Source organism: Lineus longissimus, chromosome 13 (assembly GCF_910592395.1).
Source record: "Lineus longissimus chromosome 13, tnLinLong1.2, whole genome shotgun sequence".
NCBI lineage: Eukaryota > Metazoa > Nemertea > Pilidiophora > Heteronemertea > Lineidae > Lineus > Lineus longissimus.
In genome coordinates, this window is record NC_088320.1 from 9,507,575 (window position 1) to 9,527,669 (window position 20,095).

Consider the following 20,095-nt stretch of genomic DNA (forward strand, 5'->3'; position numbering starts at 1 on the left):
GCTGTCTTTCAAAACATACATGTATGAATCATGACCACAGAGCTTAACATTTTTATTTCGTGACAAAGCATAAACTGGCCCTTAAAGGACAGTTCTCGTTAAAACGCTTAAGAAATTGGTGTGCTATGAATGGCCCGGTAAAAACCTAAGGCGGGAATAAGCTTTCATTGATAAATCTAAGGAGTTTCAAGAACCCCAAATCACTAGTAAGGTTCATAGGATACTGGTCTGTCATTGGTTTAGGTCTCCTTATCATTTACATACTCCAATATCCAGAAATATAACAATATTTACGATAACTTTTTATGTTTTTGACATTATTTGCGACCATTATCGATAACGCGCTCCATGCGGATTCGTAAGGTACTATTATAGTATAACACCATGCCTCGTCAAGTTACCTCGCTTGCGGAGCCACCTGGGTGACCCACGTGCTTAGACTCATAGTAAACATTGTAGTAGAAATATGCTAATGGCTATCCCTTATATGGAAACCGAAGTAGTTGAATATTTTCACTGCAGGTGTCTCTGATAGTCACGTGGATTGACGAGCAATCTCCTTTAACAGTACTTCTAATGGCATCTAATGAACAGATGAGGCTACACTAATCAACTCAGTCTAATGGACATTTGACCTTTTCTATACAACAAGCCACAATTTCAAGTACAAGCCTCCAAGTACAGCAAGAATACAAAAGTCAGTGGGGGCAAAATTAGGAACCCAACAAAACCAAAACTTTGTATCCCAGGTATCATTTAAACAGGGGAACATTATGCAAGTTTCAAAAGTTACAAAATTCTGATTATATAACCATCACTATTTTACCCAGGAGAATCAATTCCAGAGATTGCCAAGAATCTTATCAGACCTTCCAAATTAACGGGAAAATTCCTGCCTCAGAAGAAAACAGCCAAAATGTGCACTCATTAGAGTCAAGTATGAAAAATTAAAATGTGTCTATCTGGTAACAAGGACAATAGGAAATCATATTAACCAAATTTCGATTTTAATTAACTGGAATTGAATCAGTGGTGCACGTACAAATCAATCCACACATTTTTTCAAATTTGTCGTCTATCCATAGGACAGACCAGGCGGTGCATTTTTCTTTTGATGCGAATCAAGAATCTTATTACCACATGAACAACAATATTTCACCAATGGCAAAATCACAATAGTTTTGTAACAACTGATACATGTAGATGAAATTATCTTCTGAACTCCAATCGTAAAATTATTTTTTGAATAAGACCGGTAACAAGGCATGGCTAATAGATCCCTGAAAGTCTTTTAAAGCAAGTCTGTCTAGCGAGGGAAATTCAACTGTATATGAACAGTGTCAAATTTCTCATTTCACGCAATATTTGGTAATTAAAGGATCAGTTTTTTCTCTTTCTAGGTGTGCGCCTTGAATGGAATAGGCATGCATTGTCTATGTTTATGGGTAAATTCCAATTCCCCATTGGACCATTGCACAAGATACTGAATTTTACCCTCGTGCTTCCTCTTACTAATGGCTTGAAGCATAAATGCCATTCCAGCATCTTCCGCATCCATCTCTGTACTGTGCTCTTCCAGTGAAGCAATAAGAACTGCTTCTTCCTCAGTGTACCCTTCTGTATACAAAAATAGGAAAATAAGGACATAACCCATGCAGACAGAAAAAACAATGGCGTACTGGCATTACGATAAAGGTGCTGGTTGTCACCAGGGTACATGTTTGATGACTTGTCAAGTCATGTAATCTACGTGTGTCTCCAATGAAAAAAGGCATGAACCAATTGTGCTAATTTTACCAAGTGATCTGATGGAATTGTGATACATGTGACGTCCAGATACTCAGCTTTGTAAGATTTCCTATCGATTCAATGCTTTGACTTCCCAATAACAAAAGAAATATGTACCTTGTATAAGACTTCCAATGCCTGAATTTCCTGAAAACATACAAAAATAATTAAAAATCACACAGAAATAATATGATAACAATTGCAACTGCTGAATCAGCTCATGGGTCATCAACTTGAGAATATTTTTTTAAATGTTAGTTCTCCCACGTTCCTTGAATTCTATCAAGTGTGTCGTGCAAAATGGCACATTCCAGAGATTAAATCACAGAATTTAATGCCTGGGCTTTCCGAGTGGCGCAGTGGTAACATCAGCGCCTGTCACCTCTGAGGTCCCGGGTTCGATTCCCGATCGGTCCCAGTATACTCATGTGATACTAGAGAGGGCAACTCTCCTCAACAGTGAAGGTTTTCTCCGGGGTCTCTGGTTTCCTCTTACATTACAATTGCCCAATATTGTTTATAGAGCTAATAATGTCCTTGTTGATGCTCAGCTCTCAACTCAATATTTTTTATGCAATGCCTGTAGAGAAATGAAGTTCTCAGAAGCGATACAAATTTAGCAACAATAATTTATAATGTACGTTAGAACCTCAATATTAAGGACACCAACAGGACTAACAACTGATGTCCTTAACAGAGAGGTGTCCTGATTAGAGAGGTGAAATTGAATGGAAACAACCCATTTGAGACCAAAACTCGTCCTTTATAGAGAGGTTGTCCTTGATAGGAAGGTGTCCACTAAGGGATGTTCAACTGTACCTCTTCGATCTGTGGCATATGTGGGTGTGTTCTCCTCTGTAACAGGGGGCGCGGTACAGGCATCTGTATCACTCGTTACCTCTTCTGGAAGATAAGAATGCAGTCATCATTTGAAATGCATAGGATATCAAATCTGTGACTCGCTCTACCATAACTAGGCGCTTGCCGCATCTGAACTTGACAGGTTGATACGGACTTGTTGTTCATTTCCCTATTGTAGACCTTTTGTGAAATCTATTACAAACTGATTTGGTCACATTTCACAAACGGTCTACAATAGGGAAATGAACAACAAGTCCGTATCAACCTGTCAAGTTCAGATGCGACAAGCGCCTAGTTTTGGTAGAGCGGGTCACATCTGGGTAACTTAAGAGTCCAGTATCATCATCCTGAAGGGTCAGTTCCCCAGAATGTCAAGAATCTTAATCTTAATCTCGGGTATTTGAGACACGCCCGCCAACTTACACAGGGCAGAATGGCCTGTACAGTGCTGTTTTGAGCAAATTGAGAATGGCTGCTTCAGAATAGCTTCTCCAAGTTGAACATGAATGTTGTAATGTTAAAGGGACACTATAGGCAGCGGCTAGGCAGGCAAGATAAAGTTACACAGAGTCACCAATAGGGGTCTCTCCCATCGCACAGTACGTCAAAACTATTCATGACTGTACAATGATTATATTCAGTGCTGAATCTAACATGGCCCAGTGCCTCTGCTGTGCATAATAGTCACCCAAAGATGCCAGTTTAACCCGACTGCTCCTGTCTATAATCCCCCTTTAAGGAACTCATGTCAAATGTAAAAAAATTGGACCAATTTGGACCAGTGACCAGTGTCTTGTAAAATAGCCAACATCAGACAAGACATGAGCTCTATAAAACTTATGCCAATTGACAGAAGCACAGAATCATTATAGTTGCTAAATTTGCATCGCTTATGAGAACTTCATTTCTCTACAGGCACTGACAGCCCAGGCATTAAATGCTGTGAATGTGCCATTTTTGCACGACACACTTGATAGAATTCAAGGAACGTGGGAGAACTAATATTCAAAAAAATATTCTCTAAGTTGATGACCCATGAGCTGATTCAGCAGTTGCAATTGTTATCATATAACTGATGGTTTGGTTGCATGCATACTAGCAAACACACAGGTATATGTTGCCAGATCGCCAATCACAAAAGACAATTTTAACTGAAAGCTTTCAACCAAATTATAATCCTATTAGTGGCAAAGGCAAGCGTTATAAAGTTTAACTTACTAGTTTCCTTATAGAAAGAGCAAAACATCTGGGTCATTAACTTTCCATTCGCGGACTTCATCATTTCTGTGATGACAGGGTCAAATGCAAAATGGCCATTTGTCTCATACTTTTTGTTGGAATTTACCCATAAACATAGACAATGCATGCCTATTCCATTCAAGGCGCACACCTAGAAAGAGAAAAAACTGATCCTTTAATTACCAAATATTGCGTGAAATGAGAAATTTTTAGCTAGAAAGACTTATCCCAAATTCCAGGTCACTAAATTAAAGATCATACTCATATATCAAAGTTTGAAAACATGCTTGATACTCATGAAATATGTTGAGGGTTAAAAAAACAAGATCCCAGACATTAAAAAAATTCTAATAATAAAGTCATTATTTAGTTATTTCAATTTTCAATTTGAAACTATTTGAATTTCCCACCACACACAACTTTAGATTAGTTCCACATGTGGCCGCTAGGGATTTTTTGATGACGTAGGTCGTGTCAGTCAGAACAAAGCAAGATGGCTTCCGCATACAGTTCAGAGAGTGAGAGCAGTGAATTTGAGGATGTTTTGGTCGATACAGAAGGATATTTAAACGTTGAGCCATACATGTTCGAGCCATTGATATCACTAGATCATAATGAGAGTGATCATTCGGACGAAAGTGATGAGGAAGTGGAGGATGAACGCCCTGAACGTGCAGGCAACAGAAAATGGCAAGTTTTGTTTACATTCTCACTCTGTTCTCTATGCACACAGCACTACATCATGACATGCATCCACTACTACTATACACAATTGGACTTTATCTGATGCTCTGGCACTTCTTGGATGGCTTTGTATTGGTTCAATGGTTGTATGTATTTGAACAGTCTCTGAAGGACATTTGCTATCTGCCATGTCATGGACTCGGCCTCATCATCACTGAGACTGAGGGAAGCCAAGGAGGGCAACTGGCAACTGGTCTAGTGTTAATCATCATTTTTTGTAAATATGTAAACGTTTATCACTTCAGGTGTGACTGTGGAAACTGCACAGCTCAAATCACTGGAACAGAGTCGATGTGCTGCAGTGACTATTCCCCAGTTCTGGCCAAGAAGGAAAGTTATGAGCCAGATGGAGTTGCCTGCATAACTCTGCATCCCGGATTCGCAAGCAACTGCCTTGACCGATATGTCCTGGAAAGTGCCATGTATGAATTTATCCAAGATCAAGGGCCAATAGGAAATGATCAGCCAATGCACAAGTAAGTTGAAATAAGTAAAATAACAGAAACTTGTACATGTACACTTCCTATTTATTTACAAAACAGAAACAACTGCTTTCAGCACAAAGGATTCATGACCATACTACATTGTATGCATTATGTTTCATCTGAACTCAAATTTTCTCCCAAACTGTCTTTTCAGGTTATGGAGATACCTTGCATACCGCAGATTTGTGCGCTGGTGCTGGCAACGTTTGGGCAAAAAGCAAAGACTTCCTCTTCCAGTCTGTGCTCGTGACAAGATTCGCTCTACCTGGCCCTCAGAGGAGTACACTGGCTTTCGTTATCCAAAGAGTTGAGCGTCCGATTAAATCGAGTCTTCCGGCTATCCACGACCTCAAGTTTGGTTTGACTTTTCGTGTATTTCGTACAGACTGGCTTGGGTGTAGACTTGATGCGATCTTCTCTATTGGCCAATGCAGTGCTGTACGAGGGCATTTTCTCTCGAAGTCTCAATACCTCATTCAGTAGAAGTTGAATGTATTCTGAAAAGGAACGAATATTTTGATTTTTTTTTAACAATAAATATTTTGTATTTATAGGATGTCCTGTTGTTTTTGGTGACACAAGATCATCTCCATGAAATACCTCTGGAAATGGAAATGGTGTTCACAGTCAAGTGGAACCTCTCTAAAGGGACCATCTCAAAATTGACTGATGCCAAAATAGAAGAACAGTGTTAGTCTCTCTGTGAACACTGAGCACCTAGAAAACTCCCCCCAGACAAACACTGTTCCTCTTTTTTTGCATCAGTAAATTTTGAGATGGTCCCTAAGGACACCCATGGGACTGACAAGTGCTCTCCTTAATAGAGTACACTCCCACCGCAGTGGTATGTCCCGCTCCTGGTTTCATATACCGTGCCAACCACTGCTAGGCGAGAGTCTTTATCAGCGGCTAGGAAGACGACTGCAACAACACTACTTTGGCACTCTGCCAAGCAATCGGATGTTGTCACCCTTTCTATATATGGCCATTTTCAAGGAGCATCCTCAACCTACATGTATGATATAGAAGTACTTTTTTGAAAAGGTTCCTACCATAAGTCACTGGTACTTTCACTTCCCTTGCCACAGGTTCACCCTCCTTTGCCTTCGGATAGGAGACTGACCATCGCTTAGTCCCATCTTTGTTCGCTGCTTGGGCACGTTTGGAATTCTCGTTGAAGTGCAATGCAGCTAGGAAGAGCCTGGAACAAATCGCAAAACCATAGTTAAAATACATGTAGGTTGTCAGCTATTGCAATGCATTATTAAGTTCAATCCCATAGATCCGGCCTATAGTCCCTCTTTTAACTGCAGTTTTTACTTCTTTAATTTTAGATTAGAATTTAAAACAAGACTCGTCAGGGTCTTGATTGTGATACCTGGTTTCTTTACCACACAAAACAATGAAACATTCAATAAGCCTGATTTTTGTTTCATGGATTCTATTATAAACTTTTAACAGATAAACCAGTCTACAGACATGGCAGATGAAAAGATGAAAATAAATATCACCTTTTCAACAACTGCAGGTTGCCGTCTGTCTGGTTCAACTTCTGTGGAAGCCTCAGGGAATGCAGCATCAATCCCCACATCAAAATGATCATCATCATCTTCAGGTGCAGTGGCAGGGAGGTCACTGGCTGCATCTACATGGACTTCAGGTTGCTGTAGGCCTAAACGAGTGTCTTGGACGGCAGCTCGGAGTGCCTGAAAGTCAAAAGTTAATAAATTAGAATTTGTGGTTAATCAATTTGCATGGCAGACCTGCCGATATAGCAAAGAAGACATTGATAGATGGTTGCAGATGCATAACATGTATGATTTTTGAACAGACTAATGTTGCACAATATTGTTTCGCCTCGTCTGTGTTGTATCGCCAGTTATGTCATGACGCTGAACTACTAGGCCTAGATGTCAGATGACAATAATCTGTCATTGACAGTGGCTGTCACTGACACTGACCTGTGTCGCTGTCAAATTGCTATGGCTGGAACACAAGAAGACACTATGCGGTATCACAGGCCCCAATAGGGCCTACACATTATGTATAACAACCGACCTCAGCAGCCTCGGGCATTAAATGCAATTGACATGGTTGTGTAGCCACTGTACAGTGGATGACATGTGCCATTTGGGTAGTATGAGTGTTGTGTGCATCAGCAGTGTATAAATCATGAAATAGTGTTCAACTCACTTCTTGATGTTTACGTTTTTTGGCTAACGAACGTTCCTTTGGAGGCTGTCGCATGTAAGTGGAGTTGGTCAAATCGAATACAGATGGAACAGCTGTTTTTAACAAGTGGCATTTAATATTCAGTTGGATGCAGATATCCGGCTTCATGTGATAATCCGTATCGATAAAGTGATCACTGCAAAGTTTGGCCGAAGGCCCAGGCTTCCAACACTCCAAACGTTTGCACTTCCGAATCCACAGCTTCCTCCTCTCTCGTTCAACTGGCTTTGGAAATTCATGAAAATGGGTCCCATCCGTCATTCGATTGTTCTTTGTGCTAGCCTTGACACAATTCGGAGCCACACAATACACCATAGTGAATGAAACACATTACTTCCAGGTGTGCATAACTAATTAAGGCCCTCCTGCTTTTATGATTACATGACATGATCTACATCACAGCTTTTGCTGAACCCGCCGCCTGGCTCTAACAAGCCAGTTGCTAGTCTGATCAGGCAATCAAGTTGTCAAACACATAATTGGCTATATCTTCAAAATGGATGGAGCTAATTGCATTTGGTTTTCTGTATTGTATAAAGTGTTAGGTACACTTTTGAAATCGTCTTACAGCAGAAAATGGCAAAAAACCTTGATATATGACCTTTAAACTGATTTTTTCAAGGGTGTCTGGATGGGAGACGGTTTTTAGGGTTAGAACAGGACTTCCTTTTTAGCTTTTGAAGCCAAACGGTAACATGAAAAGCGGAAAGGATTAATCAAACTGAACTCAGCTCAAACTTGAGGACTAAACATAGCGGGGTACCTGGAATTACCCAAACTGAAACGCCAGCCAAGCTCTCACACAACAGTACTCCGTTCGAGCCTTATGTTGGGATTTTAGTGAAAATAAGCAACTTTTCATGTACATGTCACCTTTAAATGTTGAATCCAAATTGTTTGAAAAAAAAAAACGCTAAACCAGAGAGCAATTTTTTTTAGCCGGTATGTATTTATAAATGAAACGGCCAGGGGCCATTGTGCTCACCGGAAGTATTTTTAGTAGACAGTTACAGAAAGTGCTACAGTATGTAGCCAAAAAGTGTTGTCTTCATTGCATTGGATAATGATGGGCAATCCCCGCCAGTAGGTTGGTTGTCAAGGTAAATGATTTGGTGAGAATGGATGAACAAGTCATATTGGCAAAAGAGATGATTTTGATTTATTTAGGTCTTGACCAGCAAGTGATTTGAAAATAGAGGTGCAGTGACAATGAATGATTGATAAATCACAGTATAATCAAATGATGTTTACAGCAGTGATGAAAAAAAAAGGGATTATGCAGAAATTCTTGACATTTGTTAACAATTCTTCATGATTCTTTCCTAGCTCAAGGTGTGCATCTTGACTGCAATATGTAGGAATGAATTATTAGGAGAAAAGAAGGCAGAATGTGACATTCTCAAAGTTTTTGCACAGTGCTGTAGTTCAATTACAAGGTGTATACTGAAGTTGTCTGTTTTATTGATTGTCGTTCTGTTTACAAAGATGCTGAGCACAGTAATTGTGCTCAATTTCTCCTTCATGTATATATCAGGTCTGAATGCTAAATTGTGGCCTTTTCTTATGATCCCCACAATACAACTCGAAATTAGACTCAGATTATGCATATTGATATAGTCATTTCTGTGCATTTGGCAACTTTTTCCATCCTGAAATGCAGATCTGTTTATAGATCGATTATGGCCTGTTATGTGTAGCACTATGCGATTCACTGATTCATTCAATATTTCAGTCAGAAATCGAATGAATAGTTTCTTTAGTGAAAAATAAATCAAATAAATTGTCAATTGAATCGAATGATAGGTTGTTTTATCAAAAATGTATTGGAAAGAGTTTAAAATATCAAGACCGAGATCAAACAATCTCATTCGATTCTTACAAATCACCTATTCAATATTAATCGCATAATTCGTCATATAGATTAAAGTACATTTCGATATAATCAAATAGTTCTTACAAAAAATTGAATGATAATTTGATTTTAAGAATGAATGTTCATTCGATTCCATATCAAATGAAAAGCAATATTCGATTTAAAAATCAAATGGTCTATTTGATTTAAATCGAATGACCTATTCGATTTAAATCGAATGAGTATTCGATTTCTAAATCAAATGGTCTCATTCGATTCTGCTCCTATTCCATTCGATTCTAATTGGTTGCTAGTTTGTCACGTGACTATGATTGACCAATCAAAATCGAATAGAAATCTACAAAAATCGAATGACCTATTCGGTTTTAAATCGAATGGTCTATTCGATTCTGCTCCTATTCCATTCGATTCTAATTGGTTGCTAGTTTGTCACGTGACTACGATTGACCAATCAAAATCGAATAGAAATCTACAAAAATCGAATGACCTATTCGGTTTTAAATCGAATGGTCTATTCGATTCTGCTCCTATTCCATTCGATTCTAATTGGTTGCTAGTTTGTCACGTGACTACGATTGACCAATCAAAATCGAATAGAAATCTACAAAAATCGAATGACCTATTCGGTTTTAAATCGAATGGTCTATTCGATTCTGCTCCTATTCCATTCGATTCTAATTGGTTGCTAGTTTGTCACGTGACTACGATTGACCAATCAAAATCGAATAGAAATCTACAAAAATCGAATGACCTATTCGGTTTTAAATCGAATGGTCTATTCGATTCTGCTCCTATTCCATTCGATTCTAATTGGTTGCTAGTTTGTCACGTGACTACGATTGACCAATCAAAATTGAATAGAAATCTACAAAAATCGAATGACATATTCAATTTTAAATCGAATGGTCTATTCGATTTTAAATCGAATGACCTATTCGATTTAAATCGAATGAGTATTCGATTTCAAAATCGTATATACTTCTTATTTGATTCTGAAATTGAATATACTTTGATTAAATTGAAAGATTTGGTGTAATTAAAATCGAAAATGCTTCGTTTTTTGACCAGTTAATGCGATATATTTGAATCTGATTTTGATCTATTTCTTTCACCTTTTGATTTTTTCTAAGTTATATTCGATTATGAATTTATAGTGTTTGATTTGATATACAACAAGAACAGTATTTTTTGTTGATAAATGTTTGAAAAAAATCGAATGAATATGCAAAAAAATCAAATGATTGAGGGAAGAATCGAACAAAGTTGATTAAAATCGAATAGATAGGCACAAAAATCGAATTTTAATTGCAATGTTGCTCAAATCGAATTTTGCTACAAAAAACATGCCATAATCGATGTTGATAATTTGTCCATTTCTGACTGTTGCAGTGACTGTCATCGGAAGTGTGATATCATCTGGTACAACACCTTCCGCGTAGGATACGACGGACGACGACGACGACGACGACGACGGACACTGAATGGTCTCCAACTATACTTATAGGGTGCCTTTCGTGCACAAATCTAGTGGCATCTTTGAAATAATTTTCAATAAAATCCAAGAAGTAATGGTCACATCGCACAAGTTTTCCACCCAATGGTGGAGAGTGAATCATAAGCATAATTCGCACTTACTGGTACTTGCAACTGCCACTTTTGGCTGGAGACTAAATTTGGAATATTACCTATGAGCTGCAATAACATTTTTGAAAGGTATGACAAATCAGATACCCACCCCTTCCTTTGATCATGTAGGCCTCTCATAATTTATACATGCATCTGTGGCCAGTTCAGAGCCGGTGTAGAAGTTTAAAATGTCCTAGGATAAAATGTCCGGGAACAAAGGATTCTATTATGCGCTTCAATCTCTGAGCTATTGACGGTCAGGGTCTCTATAGAACCATATTGCAGAATACAATAGGACCGGACACTTTTTCCAGGGGGGACACTTTTTACTTTTACACCGGCCCTGGCCAAGTGGTGAATCCGAGACTTGTGGTTCCAAGCTTGTAGAGTCTAGGTGAAAATGATAGTGAAGAAACGTGCCACTCCATGACAATGGTGAATATATTTTTAACTTTGACCTCAGTGACCCTGACAGGTAGGTCAAATAACAAACCAGGGTGATATGTGATGTAGACACATCGACCTGACCATAAAAATTTCATCACTCGTTTAATACACTACAGCAATCGGCAAAAAACGATTTCCATGATGGCCGCCTAATTAAATCTATGGCACCAAATAAATAAAAAAATGAAGAAAATGTAAGATAAAACTCAGAAAAGAAAAAGGAAAAGATGAAAAATAAAAATATTTTTGGCTGTCCTTGACCGGGGTTTGAACTCACGACCTTTGGATTGCCACAATATGAGGAAAAACCCACAAAACATGCAATTTCGGCCATATTTGAATTCCGATCTGGCTGAAACTTGGCATACAAATAGTGGCTTCTTAGATGCATCATTACACAAAATTAAAACTCCTTACATTGAACAACGACAAAACGTACCAAGAACGGTAAAGTTTTCAACTTTGACCTCTGTGAACTTGAAAGGTGGGTCAAATCAAAAACCCGTAAGATATGTGATGAATCCTTGCTAGGAGTACCTACCATGAAACTTTTATCAAAAACAAATCAGTAATAAGCGAGAAATCACACTTTTTGAGTTTTGAGTTTGGGCCCCCTGGTGGCCAAGTCAATAATCAGACCGAACCAAAATTCAGTGTAAAAGGTCAACTGATCTAGGGGGTCATTTGTTCAAAGTTTCAAGTTCATAACTGTTGCGGTTGAGAAACGTGCCATAGTTACACTCAAACGGCAAATTTACGCCATTTGACCTCTGCGACCTTAAAAGGAGGTCAAATCCGAAAAATCGTGCAACATCTGAGGTAACCTTGCTAGGGGTCCCTGCCATAAAAATTTCATCAAAAACAATTTGCTAATAAGCAGGCTATTGCACTTCTTACTTTTTCTGTTTTGGCCCCCTGGTGGCAAAGTCAAGAATCAGATCAGGCTGAAATTCAGCACCAGAGGTTATCTGATATAGGGGGTTATATGCACCAAGTTTCAAGCTCATAGCTTTGGTGGTTGAGAAACGTGCCATAGTTACACACAAACGGCCAATTCACGCCATTTGACCTCTGCGACCTTGAAAAGTAGATCAAATTAAAAACCCGTAAGATATATGATGTATCCTTGCTATGAGTACCTACCACAAAAGTTTTATCGTAACATGTAACCTCAACCGTGACCCTTCCGTTTCATGCTGTTGCTAACCCCAACCATTACCCTTCCTTTTGTGCTGTTGCTAACCCCAACCATGACTCTTTCTTTCATGCTATTACTAACCCCAACCATTACCCTTCCTTTCATGCTATTGCTAACCCAAACTATTACCCTTCGTTTCATGCCATTGCTAACCCCAACCGGGACTCTTCCTTTTCATGCTGTTGCTGAACCGGAGCCACAGCCTTTTAAACTTGATCATTTCGAAACCCATCCATGATTGTTCTTTCCTTTCATGCTAGGAACCCCAATATATAGCAAGCTTTCGTTTTCATGCTATTGTGTTTAGCCTAATCAAAACCACCCATTTTTATGCTGTTGGTTGCCCTGATCAGTATTTTGATGAATGAAGAAGAAAGTAAAAATCACTCCCAATTACCATCATTCGTCGTCCCAACCTAGACTTCATTTTTTTTCATTTTCAACAAATAACATCGTAAAATCATTTCCACTTCCCATCATCCGCAGTTCCCATTGATTTTCTTCTTCTGAGTTTTCCAATTCCCATCATTCCCACTTCCCAACCTACGGTACATTCCCATTTTGTTTCATTTTTAAAGATATATTTTAAAATCATTCCCTCTTCCCTCCCATCCTTCCCAGTGTAATTTTCTCAGTGTTTTATGAGTAAACAACATCCGCAGTTCCCATTGATGTATTTTTCTGAGTTTTCCAGTTCCCATCATTCCCACTTCCCAACCTACCGTACATTCCCATTTTGTTTATCATCCCTCTTCCCATCCTTCCCTATGTTTTTTCTGAGTTTTTTTTGACTGAACAACAAAGTCAAATCACTGCTAGTTCCCATCATTCCCTATTCCCAATCTAAATTTCACATAGGTTTATGAACGAACAATTCAATAAAAAAGGATTTTGATTTTGCTGGGGCTCACTGGACTTTGCGCAATATTTCGCCAAAAAAGTACTCTACGCAACGGTCCCCAGGTGACGTTTCCTATTCATAATACACAGCCTGTCCATCCTAGATCGTGGTTACATGGGGAGTAATCGTTGTAAAATTTGGCCAAACGCAAAGACAGTTAACCCGGGTACCACTATGTTTACGATGCGAACAAGCCGTGTAAGTCATTATCAGCATTTTTATCATTGAACATTTGCGGGTACAGCGTCACAGGGAGCAGCATTGAACGGTAAACAGGTTCACATCATATCCAGACAATGGCTTGTAACGGCCATACAGGAAACGATTCGTATCAAAAACCGACGATCACAACTATTCGCTTGCTGAGAGTATACATTACGCGCATACATTACATTCAGACATTTGAGCTTCCAAGCTTTGAGAAATAACAGGTCATGTGCGAATTTGGCATGTAATTTTGGTAACTTTCGTGAGTACATTTTCAACCCCGAAAAGTGTGAAGTGAAGTTATGCTTTTATTTGGTAAAAATCGGTAGGCATGTCCAACAAGACATGTGTCTCAGCTGCCTGGGTGGGTGCGGGTCATCATTCAGAAGTCGTTCTCTGCAATGCATGCAAGCACTGCGTGTGTGTTTGATTTGTGTATACAATGTACGTTACCCTCTCTACTTCAAATAAATGAACCTCATAAGGGTTTGATTAGTTAATAGTTTGTCGTACCTTCTTCGATCGAGGTCCGAACAAATTCATGATTTTGATTTTAAAAAACACGTATTCATAATGGAAAACACATCCATACTGGTGACTGACAACACCATGTATCGATACTTGACGTACCGGGGTAAAACATAATGGCCGCTCCCCCATTTCGCTCGTTTCGTTTCGTTGCGCAAAGTCCAGTAAGCCTTTTGCTGGTAGCTACATAAGTGAAGTACCATTATCAATTCCCATTTTCCTAGCTACTATACTGTACTTGATCCGGCCTAACCTACCAAGGCGCAACTGAGATTCATACAGAGGCCGTCTACATCATACCCGCACCCTGTACAGTACGGGCCCTCTGTAGTAAATTCCTCATCCCCTGACCCTCACTGCCAGCATGTGCTGCATGCATGTGTTCCTCGCAATTTGCCGATCTGCGCTTATCTTAAGATCGCGCTGCGCGTTTTACCGATCCTATGATCCTATCCTATGCGCGGCCATCTCGAGATCGCGCAAGGCGGTTTAGGCCTATGCTGTGCTGGTCGTAAGATTGTGCTGCGCGGACTTCTCTCTGTAGGTCCTGGAGTGTATCGAAATATTCTTATGAGTATTCTTATGAGTGAATATATTATGACGATTCTAATTTAATTTGCATAGGTCATGGTCGTCGGTCATGATATGGGTGGCTGTCTCGTCAAAAATTATGTGGATATTGGAACAACAATTGACCTGCTACTACAGTTTGAACATCTTTATTGACACCCTTCCCTTGGGACTTTATAAATGCCATATAGTATTAGTATTACATTAAATAACTGGGTATTACATATAATCTAAGAGTTTCAATAAAGCTTCTCATCACATGTGATGATTCTTCTCAAGGTCATGGAACTCAGTTTTCCTGAAAAAAGAAAAAATAAGTTACGTAAATATTAACCAGCATAGATCATAATCAAGACCTTGGATGATTATACTCAATGAAATCAACAATGTCAATAAGACTGTATGTTCAGGAACACTTTTCTATTTTGCATACTCCCCTTCCAGATTATTTGTTGGGTACATTTAGGGCCTATATATCATTTTCAGCAATCCAGTAAGAGAAAATATAGCAGGAGAATTTCTGAGTATTTTTACAGAAACGTTTCCCTAGAAATGATGCAACTATGTCCAATTAAAGAACAATTAAATAATTAAGAGATTAGAATAAGAAAATATACATATTTGTATTGGAAGAAATTGCAAAATAAAAGTGTGCATTGTGTCATTCTAGTATTCAAATATTCATGATTCGGAACAAAATTCTATTGCTATATTTTATATTATTTCCAACTAAGCGCCCCATAGATGGGTAGGTAGTGGTGTAGCAAAAATTCAATATTGCCGTCAATAATAATGTAAAAAACCACCACCGAATCGACATGGAATGACTATAAACTCGGATCCAAAAAAAGCGCAGATCCTAAAAACGCGCAGGACCGGCCTTGCGCGATCTCGAGATGGCCGCGCAATCATAGGATCCAGAATCCTTGCATAGGATCGGTAAAACGCGCAGCGCAATCTTAAGATAGCGCCGATCGGTAATCAGCGCGGAACACATGCACCATTACACTCACATATCACTATGCTTGTGCACACTAGTCCGTGAGATACAGTACATACTACATAAATTTATAGCACGATCTATACTAGGCCTAATTTAATCGTAAGATGAACAAACAAACGATTATAAAATTCACGTCTTACCACTGTTTTGTGTGGAGTCCATTATGAATCAAGTATTTGGATATGGTGAAACTAAAACAAAGACTTCTCAAAAGCAAACACATGCGAAAACGAGGCAGAATTTCGACGGTCTCGTCACAATCACGTCACAATCAAGCCGAGGCCAAAGAGTCTTCGGTCAGAAGTGTCTTCGGCCAGCCGTGGGTAGGATGAATGTGCAAGTGCAAGTTTTACATTGGTAATTCGAGTAAGGGTTAATCCAAAGTTAAGTCCAAACTCGCACAGTGCCGAAATTAAAATTCAATTTCAGACACTTGAATTGGTAAAATTCCGCCATCTTGGATATCGGCATCCTGAGATTCAGGCGTTTTCAACACTGCGTCACCGCCACTTCAAACTCCAAAGTCTTATCCAGGCCTAGTAAGTGCCACCTTCTTTCATAAAATGGCTTGTTTTATAAATAAATAACAAAATATGATCTTTGTAAATAAAACCCGAGATGTTCTGGTGTGTTTTTACGTGAATTTATTGCAAACTATCAATGCAGCGTAGTGCAGTCATCGTGTTCTCGGGCGTAGTGGTGATGCGATAGCCTCTTTGCAATTGTAAAGATTCTTTACATTTCCACATCCGCGGTACTGCTTTTCAAGATGGTGGCAATTCACCAGTTCTAGAGGCGTTGTAAGGAACGAAATCAGCGCCTCTAGTGTCAAGATTGAAGTTAAGTCGTTAGGTCAAACTCCACCACCAGTCGAGGCTATCGGCCAATGCGGGGGGGGGGGCGTTGGTGGCTGGCAAAGAGAAATTACCAAAGGTACATCAATGTCATTGTTCCCCATCCGCCCGATCATCCGCCAGTCGATATATCAATTCTGACTATCGGCCTACAACATGACGGGGGCGAGCAGTAGGCCGACTGAAATTCTGATCAATTTGGACTTTCTAGTAGGCATAGGCCTATTGCTGGTTTGTTCTTACATGAAATGCGGGGGGGGGGTGTGTGCCGGGATCCACTAGGTTTCTAAAATTTTCGGTCGATGGACCGGCAGTGCCCATGTCAACGACGAATAAATCAGCGTATGCTTTTTTTACTCATTCTCACAAACGAAAATTGAGAGGTAAACCAATAGTAGGTAGGCAGGCCCTAAATATACGACGTAGGAGTGAAAAACTTTGAATCTCAGGATGAGAAACTAAGTCAGCGCCTCTAGTGTCAATATGGGAAAGCAAGAGCTAGCTGAGCGCCAAGCACGCACAGTGACGAAATTTAAATTGATTGTTCAAGTTCATGTACATTTATTAACTCTGATCTCAAATAAACAAACATTCAACGGTCAGTGTAACGATTTAACAGTAAAAGAAATTACAAATAATTCCGAAACAACAAAATGAATCAAGTATAATACACGTATGCAGGAGACCCACCTATCTGCTGCTTCAGGTGGCGGGAGGGTAATCAGCGCCTCTAGTGTCAAGAGCGATTTAAACAGTACCATTTGTACTGAATTTGGCCGTTTTGGTAACAGTTACATATGTACTGTTTTTTTATTGAGTATAAGTTGCACATTATTCAGTGGACCAAAAAACGCCCACAAAATTCTCAATTTTGAAACTTGGTTCAGGTGATCAGTATTGAGTGAAGAGAATGTTGTATACGGCATTTGATGTCTTTTTTAAAAGTAAATTTTTCACAGACACTTTTCTGACCATGGTACTCTCGGGGTATTTGTAGCCAGTTGGTTCGGGGTATTTGTAGCCCCTATAAACAGCTCAATGTATCCTGTCATGAATCATGAAGATGCTAGGTTTCTCTATTCTTATACCTGAATTAACCCTTTATGTACCAACAATGATACATTTGAGGTTTCATATACTAGTTTATTTAACATTATTTCGAAATAAAATATTTTCAAAGTTACTGGTGTCTAAAGCCATAGATAGCAGCATTTCTCATGGTACATGAACATTGCATTACCATTAAGGGGTGCCAGCTATAGTTGGGGTTGATACATGACCCATCCCTGAAACTGAAGTTTTTAACGGCGCACGACAAGACGGTCAGTCAATTCAGAATATCACAAGCAGTTGTCTGACACAAGGTGTAATATACAACCGAGTGACCAATAGAACTTTGTGTTTTTTTCACCAGTTTAAAATCTGATTTGCGAGGATATTGTTTAAATTGTTGGTAAGTGATTGCATCGATAATCACTTAATGTGTTCAATAAATACCGTTTGATACCAGCAAAATCGGCTTACTGGACTTTGCGCAATATTTCGCCAAAAAAGTATTCTACGCAACGGTCCCTAGGTGACTTTTCCTATTCATAATACACAGCCTGTCCATCCTAGATCGTGGCTACATGGGGAGTAATCGTTGTAAAATTAGGCCAAACGCAGACAGTTAACCCGGGTACCACTATGTTTACGATGCGAACAAGCCGTGTAAGTCATTATCAGCATTTTTTTCATTGATCATTTGCGGGTACAGCGTCACAGGGAGCAGCATTGAACGGTAAACAGGTTCACATCATATTCAGACAACGGCTTGTAACGGCCTTACAGGAAACGATTCGTATCAAAAACCGACGATCACCACTATTCGCTTGCTGAGAGTATACATTACGCGCATACATTACATTCAGACATTTGAGCTTCCAAGCTTTGAGAAATAACAGGTCATGTGCGAATTTGGCATGTAATTTTGGTAATTTACGTGAGTACATTTTCAACCCCGAAAAGTGTGAAGTGAAGTTATGTTTTTATTTAGTAAAAATCGGTAGGCATGTCCAACAAGACATGTGTCTCAGCTGCCTGGGTGGGTGCGGGTCATCATTCAAAAGTCCTTCTCTGCAATGCATGCAAGCACTGCGTGTGTGTTTGATTTGTGTATACAATGTACGTTACCCTCTCTACTTCAAATGAATTAACCTCATAAGGGTTTGATTAATTAATTAAAAACACGTATTCATAATGGAAAACACATCCATACTGGTGACTGACACCATGTATCGAACTTGACGTACCGGGGTAAAACATAATGGTCGCTCCCTATTTCGCTCGTTTCGTTTCGTTGCGCAAAGTCCAGTAAGCCAGCAAAATCACGTCGTCAACCTAGATCGTAATAATACTATATTTTTTATTACCAATAAAGACCATAAACCTGCGAAAAAAGTGTTCTTATGCATAAAAAGCGATGAGTAATTTGAAATTTCAGTGAGGGGCTACAATTTACCCCAAAGCCAAGGGGTGATTGTAAATTTCGTACCGTAAATTTCACTCCCGTAAATCCAAGACCAAAAGTGCGCCTTGCGTCGCAATGACGTGAAATCCACGGCCGCAATGACGCGATGACAATACCACAACAGCGACAACAACGTACCCCCCCCCCCCGACCCCCGTTGTCAAGCCCTCAACAATGACGCGTGTCGTCATAGAGACTGTCCACCGCGTCACAGAGGTCACCCGCGTGATCCATCCATGTGATCTGCGAAAATAACACACACGGCTGGGTGGCACGCTTGCCAACGCACTGAAAAAATCGAATAAACCTCCACCAAGCCTGGAGCAGGTTTTAATGGTGTTCAATCGAAAGATCACCAAAAGATCCAGAGTTTGGTATGATTTTCTGCCATAATATATATAAGGTTTGATTTTGAGACGGTTTTTCGCAAAACCTCTATGACATCTTGGGACTGAATGGGCATCCACCTTGTTTTCCACACAAATTGCTAATTACATCAATAACCCTCTGGCCTCCACGTCAATATAAAAAAGTATACATTTTGATAAATTACCCCCATATTAGCATTTTTTGTAAGCTATATCAATTTTAATTTTTAGCAAATGTTTCAATGGATATTGGTAGGTAAGAGTTTAATACATACCTTTACAAAATGTTGACCCAGCTTTTCACGATCGGAAGTACATTTGTAACTATGGCTACTTGTATGCAGCAGGTTTAAAGGGATACTACAGGGTGTATCAAAAGTCATGTTACGTTTGTTCGGGAATCACTTGCAACAGACAGCCCTTGAACAACCCTCTGATTATAATAGTAATTGAACCCTGAATTTTACAACTTTAGGATAGATATGACAAATACAATGTAGGTCATGTTCTGCGTATCGATCTTAGCTTCAAATTGACACCATTCATGTTTGAATAGTGTTCTGCATGGCTGGTCAGTCACTGTTTAAAACAATATGGCCAAAAATCCCATTTGTTGCAGGGTGAGGATTACGTTTGTATTTGACGCTCGGTGTCTTATTCAA

General features: G+C 39.3%; 2 protein-coding genes across 2 annotated transcripts; one reads left to right on the top strand and one right to left on the bottom strand.

Moving 5' to 3' along the window:
• Window positions 1–1,396: 1,396 nt before the first annotated feature.
• On the bottom strand, window positions 1,397–6,456 carry LOC135498394 (uncharacterized). Its single transcript, XM_064788651.1, has 5 exons — window positions 6,170–6,456; window positions 3,868–4,039; window positions 2,608–2,691; window positions 1,906–1,935; window positions 1,397–1,617 (listed from the first exon to the last, which is right to left on the bottom strand). The coding sequence occupies exons 1-5, from the start codon at window positions 6,170–6,172 to the stop codon at window positions 1,397–1,399; spliced, it is 510 nt and encodes a 169-aa protein (XP_064644721.1). The 5' UTR covers window positions 6,173–6,456.
• Window positions 4,180–5,620, top strand: LOC135498012 (uncharacterized). The gene is made up of 3 exons (XM_064788123.1): window positions 4,180–4,578; window positions 4,878–5,108; window positions 5,272–5,620. The coding sequence occupies exons 1-3, from the start codon at window positions 4,382–4,384 to the stop codon at window positions 5,426–5,428; spliced, it is 585 nt and encodes a 194-aa protein (XP_064644193.1). The 5' UTR covers window positions 4,180–4,381; the 3' UTR covers window positions 5,429–5,620.
• Window positions 6,457–20,095: the final 13,639 nt, after the last annotated feature.

Excerpts from the sequence above, each read along its gene's own strand:
- LOC135498012 (XM_064788123.1), top strand. The coding sequence starts at position 4,382 with ATGGCTTCCGCATACAGTTCAGAGAGTGAGAGCAGTGAATTTGAGGAT. Across the intron at positions 4,579-4,877 it reads CGTGCAGGCAACAGAAAATG|GTGTGACTGTGGAAACTGCA; the intron begins GCAAGTTTTGTT and ends TTATCACTTCAG. Across the intron at positions 5,109-5,271 it reads AATGATCAGCCAATGCACAA|GTTATGGAGATACCTTGCAT; the intron begins GTAAGTTGAAAT and ends CTGTCTTTTCAG.
- LOC135498394 (XM_064788651.1), bottom strand. Across the intron at positions 1,936-2,607 it reads ATATGCCACAGATCGAAGAG|GAAATTCAGGCATTGGAAGT; the intron begins GTACAGTTGAAC and ends GTATGTTTTCAG. Across the intron at positions 1,618-1,905 it reads CATTGGAAGTCTTATACAAG|AAGGGTACACTGAGGAAGAA; the intron begins GTACATATTTCT and ends TTTTGTATACAG.